Below are 7,018 nucleotides of genomic sequence, written 5' to 3'. Positions count from 1 at the left end.
CTGACAGATCTAGGTCTATCCAACCTTGGTCCAAAGATAGTCGACCGCCCGTCGATCGATGTCGACTAAACCGTCCACACTGCCTCGACAACATATATTCACCTCGCCAATCGACGGCCGGTCGTCTATCTTTGGACACATTAACAGTCTTAGGATTGTTCGACCTAGATCTGTGAGACTGCCGGACCAAGTTAACTCCCAACAAAAACATCCCCTATTTTCAGACAATGGCCAGAGACGCTGTGTCCACTGTAGACCGACTGCTGAGTCAAGTGGCGCCCTCTATTGAATCTCCGGATCAGAAGATAACCGTGGTCGGTGCAGGCCAAGTCGGTATGGCGTGCACGTACAGTATACTTACACAGGTAATGATGGCGGATCACAGTAAATTTTGGAAAAGAAATCACCTCCTCTTCTTTTTCTTTGCCTTTTCCCGTGTGCAGACGGTGTCGGCGTTTTTCGTCAGCCTATCAATCAGCCCTAACTAGGTCCTTTTGATTTGTATAAGCTTAACAGGGCTGTTAAGCGAACAGACGGTTATAGGGGCTAAAAAGTAAGTTGGTGAAATCCACAGTAGGTTTATCTGACTTTGGTCTGTTGGACTTCAGTCTTCAGAGTAGATCAGACCGTCTGAGAGACGTAACCTGACCGCTTATGCTCCGACGACTGTCTGACAAATTTGGGTTTATCCAACCTTGGTCCAAAGATAGTCGACGGTCCGTCGATCGATGTCGACTAAACCGTCCACACTGCCTCGACAACATATATTCATCTCGCCAATCGACGGCCGGTCGTCTATATTTGGACACATTAACAGTCTTAGAATTGTTCGACCTAGATCTGTGAGACTGCCGGACCAAATTAACTCCCAACAAAAACATCCCCTGTTTTCAGACAATGGCCAGAGACGCTGTGTCCACTGTAGACCGACTGCTGAGTCAAGTGGCGCCCTCTATTGAATCTCCGGATCAGAAGATAACCGTGGTCGGTGCAGGCCAAGTCGGTATGGCGTGCACGTACAGTATACTTACACAGGTAATGATGGCGGATCACAGTAAATTTTGGAAAAGAAATCACCTCCTCTTCTTTTTCTTTGCCTTTTCCCGTGTGCAGACGGTGTCGGCGTTTTTCGTCAGCCTATCAATCAGCCCTAACTAGGGTGATTGCTTTGGGCTGACATTAGGTTTTGGCTACAAATTTTACGAGTGGATGCCCTTTGCACTCAACTTTTGCTATTCCTTTAGCAAGGAAAATTTAGGCTGGCATACTCCCTGTTTAAAGTCCCCCAGCCAGACTAGAGAGTGCCAATAATTATTTTCTAGGACAAAGATATGAATGAAGTTTAGGCCATGATGAGTGATGAGTGTGACTGATATTAGTGAAGATTTACTCGTAAGTATGATACTAGCAAGGTTAGCAGGTTGCCGAAAAGATTCAGCAGTTTCTGTAGTATCTGTGTTCGACCAGATAGAGGGGCTCAATCGCTCAATAATTTACTTTCCAAACCAGAAAAGCCAGACCTGAGACCTATACTTACATAGCTATTTGATCTTCTAATGTCTAACTTTGCTTCCTTGTTTTTCAGGGCATTTACTCTAACTTTTGTCTCATAGACAGTAATGAAGACAGATGCAAAGGTGAAATGCTCGATCTTCAACACGGGGCACCATTCCTAAGGTCTCCCAAAATCGAATCTGGTTCAGGTAGGTACGATAAGCTCAATAATTTCAGAGGAAAAAGGGTCAACCTATATCAGATTTTGAAGCTAAAAATGTATTTCAAGGAAGAGAGTGTATAAAGTTAGAAAGAACTACTATTTTCACTGCCTTCAGAGGATTACTCAGTCAGAACTAGATCCTAAAACTCTCAACATTCTATAGGTAGAACATTGACCGAGTAGATCCAACAATGATTTAATTTTCCAGACATTGCTATGAGTGAAGGATCCAGAATTGTCATTATAACAGCAGGAGTTAGATCACTAGTAGGTGAAACTCGTCTCCAATTGGTCGACAGGAATGTGAAAATCTTCAAGGACCTAATACCCAAAATTGCCAAAGGCAGTCCGGATTGCATTCTACTCATTATTAGTAATCCAGGTGAGTTTAGTCTCACTGGAGGACTTTATTTTTTGAGCCAATCGTAATACTAGCATGGATCACGGAGGTTAAGCAACGTCGGGCGTAGTTAGTATCCGAATGGGTGACCATTTGGTCAATCACGTACTGCTGGCTTTTTCCGGCCCTTTGGGTTCTTCTTCTTCGCCTTTTCCCGTGTACAGACGGGATCGGCGTTTGTCGTCGGCCTCTCAATCAGCTTTAGAGTGATCGCTTTGTTTTGGCTAAACAAAATTATCCGAGTGGATGCCCTTTGCACTCAACCTTCGCTATTGATATGGCATAAGGAAATTTGTACTAGTCTAAACGCTGATCTACTCTCTGTTTATAGTCCCTCAGCCAAACTACTTTATAGTTAATATTAAAAAGTTAGAACTTTGAAGGGTGTACACAACACTTGGTAAAACAAATTAAAACCAATAGGGGAAAATGAAAACAGATCGCTTTTTTGTTTTACAATATTATTTTATTCACTACCATACCGGGTTTCACCAGTTACGGCATCTTCAGTGGTAACTGGCGAAACCCGGTATGTTAGTGAATAAAATAATATTGTAAAACAAAAAAAAAAAAAGCGATCTGTTTTCATTTTCCCCTATTTACTTTATAGTCCCTCAGCCAGACATCTTTTCCGGCTCACTAGAAGAATAAAAATTCCCTCTCCACAGTGGACGTCCTCACTTACATCAGCTGGAAGCTGAGCGGATTCCCCAAGAACCGTGTTATTGGATCCGGCACCAATCTGGATTCTATGCGGTTCCGAGTCCTCCTTGCCCAGAAGTTGGGTCTCTCCCCGGAGAGTGTTCACGGGTTTATCATAGGAGAACATGGAGACTCAAGTGTGCCGGTCTGGTCCGGAGTGAATGTGGCCGGAGTGACTTTGAAGGAGCTGAATCCGACCATCGGGACCGAACAGGACACGGAGAACTTTGTCCGTCTGCATGCCGATGTTGTCAATAGGTGAGGGCACATGTATAATATACATACCTACATTGTATATGTACATGTCAAATTTCAAGTCCTCTTACCGTTCTCGAAATATTTTGTTTACAGACAGACACAAATACACAGGGTCAATAGCTGAAATCTGGGCTCTAGGGACCTCAAAACGTGTTTTGACACTAAAAACTGACCATCGAATAGTTGAAAATACGTTGACAGTGTCTTCCAGCATGGATTTCACGAATGAAAAATCACAAACTATCTTTTTGGACTCACTTTCATTCATCTATTTTCTGCAGTGCCTACGAAGTCATAAAACTCAAAGGCTACACCTCCTGGGCATTGGGACTAAGTGTGGCGTCTATCTCGCATACACTGTTGAACAATACAAACAAGATCCACGCCGTTTCCACTCTGATACAGGTATGTTTGTCCGTCTTTCTGTCCAGATGTTTGATACATTTATGTGTGTCTGTTTGTCAGACAGACTACGCGACGCTACGCTATTTGTAGGCAGAAGAAATATCTGAAAGACATGAAGAATAGATATTTATGGTACCTAGTCACAAAAGGGTTTTCTCACGTCGGATCAAACGGAATTGAGATTAGTCAAGTTCTCAAAATGCCCACATCCACTCTTCGTATTTCGTCTTTGAACCGTCACGTCATTAAGTCCGTCCACCAAAAAAGATGAAAATCATAGATATTACTATAATTTTATTTTATCCTGCTACTGTTCCAGGGCCACCATGGAATTGAGGAAGAAGTGTTCCTCTCCCTACCCTGCGTCATGGCAGACAATGGAGTCACCCACATTATCAATCAAAACCTCACGCCAGACGAGGCAGAAAAACTGCGAAAATCTGCAGCGACCATTAGTCAGATACAGAAAGGACTGTTGTGAAACATTGCATGGACATGGGTTCTATCTTATATTATCAAATGGGGTTCTTTGGATTCTGAGGAATTTTATCTCGGGAGGAAGGCATCCTTTATTTAGGTTTGTATAACTTTTACTGCCCAATACATGATATGGCTGGCCAATTTTGTCATCTGAATATCTGATGAAGGTAGAACTTATTTTTGCCTGTTATTTTCATGGAACTACATAATATTTATACCACAAAAAATGTACCTTGAACATGAAGCAAGTGGGATATAATTACTGTTCGTTGTTATAGTACCAGCGGATCAGGACTCCTCACCTAACTCTTGTCCCAGGGGTAGGTTCAGGAACTCAGACACTTGTACCGGCCTCTTTTCGTTGGGATTCGCTGATGGGCTTTGTTCCATAAGAAGGCCTTCACTCAGCCTTCAGTTTTTGAATGGTTCAACAGAGGCGGCGAAGGTCGACCATTACAGAAAAATCTTAACAGACACTCGGCGACTTGACTTCCATATTGAGTAACTTTATGAGTCCATTCAATGAACAATCAGACCATTTCACAAGACAGAATAAATAAAACTGACAGTAATGATGCTCCTCTCAGTCAACAACTTGGATAGCAATAAAAAGTGGAGCAACTGTCTCTGGCGAATGCCAAAAAGCCTTCGAAATAAGAAAAGAATAAAGAGAAGAAGAAGAAGAAAAATTAGAAGAAGACGACGAAGAAGAAGGAGGAGGAGGGGGATCTGAAGAAGATGAAGTAAAAGAAGGAGCTAGTGAATGAGGACAAAAGGAGAGGAAAAAAAGAAAACCGGAGAAAAAATGCGGAATCTATTGCAAAATTAGGTCTGTGTCTAGCTTTCTAGTATTGTCTCGAATCTAGTTAGAGGGAAAAAAAGAGACAAAATAATGTTCACAATAAACATAATAAAAAATTACTGCATGATAAAAAACGAAATGCCTCCGGCACACTGGACGTAAAAGGTGACGCGAAAGTTTTGTGTCACTGAGATCGTTTTCTGAATCTCTCTAGAAAAGTGATAATTTTTTATTAATATTGGAAAATCAGGTTACTTTTATTTGCCACAAGAAAAAGGACCTTTTTGGTGGTATTCCTTAGGTGTAGTATGTGTTAGATCTAGCTGATCTTATCTTCTGGCATTTCAACTTCCTTTTCCTAAAAGTTCATGGTACTAATGATCCTGTGAGCCTTAGACATGGTAAAAACTTGAATATTTCGAAAATTGTCAGTTGGAAAAGTTTTGTGGTCTAACTTTGACTAGCTTTTCTCAGAATCCAATACTGTGACAGTTAATTGCGCTGACCATTCCTGCAATTTCTTATGTTGCTCGCCCATCAAACCCTTGTTCGTAAACACGAAATAAAAGTTTTGAATTCATTACATTAAAAATAGCAACAGGGGCTAGTAGTGTTCTAGTACAGTAGGAAATATCTTCCTCCCCCCAAACCCTATTGTGTAGTGCCGACTGGCAAAACGCCTGGATCGAATTTATAAAAAGCTGCACTTGCTAGCTCGCTACAGTGAAAGTTGAAGTAGTGTCCTTCTCGGCTATGTATTTCTATTATCTGTTTTAGGTGAAGGATTCCAACCAAGTATCACACCTCATTTTCAAAGCACTACTCGAAGAAATCAACTTTCCCAGCCAGCCTAACTAGCTGGTACCGCGTCTACCTTGTAAGCGCTAGGCCGAGGTTTCGATCCCGCCCGGGGGCGGATTTTATCTTGAAGGGATAATTTTCGTTTTGTGACGGCTGGCTTTCTCTTGTACTGTCTTCCTTTTCTCTTCGATTTCGGGACAATGGGACCTTAGAAGTTACAGTTCCCTCTATCAAACCTCGGAAGAAAAAATCCACTTTTCCCGTCGAGACTGCTTTTCAGAAGCGAGTAGGCTGAAGGGGTACGGAAAAATGTATAGCGGAACATTACAGTGGCTTGTTTACTGCATTGCTGTAGAACACTCTATACTCTATGGGAGTAGCATAGGCCAGTCTATTCACTTGTCTACAGGGTACGGTGGAAATCTTCGACAAAAAATAATGACTTGTTTGAAAAATTCTATGAAAAATGTGTCAATCTAGCGGGTTAGCGTTGAATGCATCAATTTTTGGTAAATCACCGTCAGACCAACTTCGAGTTTTGGATTCATCTGATCATTTCTCAAGATTACGTCGATACAACTTTAAAGCTAGGGCCCAAGGACACCTATTCTAGATATCTGGAAATTCACTCCGAAAAGGGAATCAGCTGATAATCCCAATCTCTGCAATAGGTAAGTAAAACTACACCATTTCTTCGTCTTATGAATGAGGAATCCCAATACGATAACATCTTGAAAAGAGGAATCTGACATTTCCACTAATAAAACATTTTAGAATGAGAAATTTGACATCTCCACCAATGGTTGGGGTAATGTACAAATCGGATGGGTGATACATTTTCTTCTTGTTCTTGTTCTTCTTGTTCTTGTTCTTGTTCTTCTTCTTCTTCTTCTTCTTCTTCTTCTTCTTCTTCTTCTTCTTCTTCTTCTTCTTCTTCTTCTTCTTGTTCTTCTCCTTCTCCTCTTTCTTTTTCTTCTACTTCACACTAGATTCACAAGTCCATGAATGAATGAATATCATTGGTATCTGAACTAGTAGGTACATAGTTAGGAGCTCAGTTACGTTATGTTCCGTGGGAAGAAAACATACTGGATTTCTCGTCACCCTGAATAGAAGTTTTCCTGTCCTCTGCCACTACCTCAACGCCAATGGCAATTTACTTCCCCGACAGGAAAAAAAGGTCTATGAGCATTAGAGCCTCATCATTGTTATTGCAATTTAGTGAGGTGTTCTGTAGTCCTTGATAAACAAGGGAGTTACACCCTTGATGTTCTTAATAATTTTTGGATCAGGAGATCAATTTGTAATGTCGAAACGTGTGTGGCGGAAAAACTTCAGATCTTCTGAGAGATCTCGGTTATCAGACCATCTGAACGTGAGTGAGTGGCATTGGAACTGGCAATTTTTTGATAAGCACGATTAGTGCGATAAGTGATTATTTACTTACTTTCCA

The 7,018-nt window shown here is 41.4% G+C and overlaps 1 protein-coding gene across 1 annotated transcript; it reads left to right on the top strand.

Annotated features, from left to right (window-relative positions):
- Positions 1-899: 899 nt before the first annotated feature.
- Positions 900-4,117, top strand: LOC103507712 (L-lactate dehydrogenase A chain-like). The gene is made up of 6 exons (XM_026822513.1): positions 900-1,035; positions 1,586-1,703; positions 1,926-2,099; positions 2,786-3,077; positions 3,359-3,482; positions 3,802-4,117. The coding sequence occupies exons 1-6, from the start codon at positions 1,006-1,008 to the stop codon at positions 3,961-3,963; spliced, it is 900 nt and encodes a 299-aa protein (XP_026678314.1). The 5' UTR covers positions 900-1,005; the 3' UTR covers positions 3,964-4,117.
- Positions 4,118-7,018: the final 2,901 nt, after the last annotated feature.

Source organism: Diaphorina citri, unplaced genomic scaffold (assembly GCF_000475195.1).
Source record: "Diaphorina citri unplaced genomic scaffold, Diaci psyllid genome assembly version 1.1 scaffold337, whole genome shotgun sequence".
NCBI classification, from domain to species: Eukaryota; Metazoa; Arthropoda; class Insecta; order Hemiptera; family Psyllidae; genus Diaphorina; species Diaphorina citri.
This window is presented reverse-complemented; position numbering and strand designations above follow the sequence as displayed.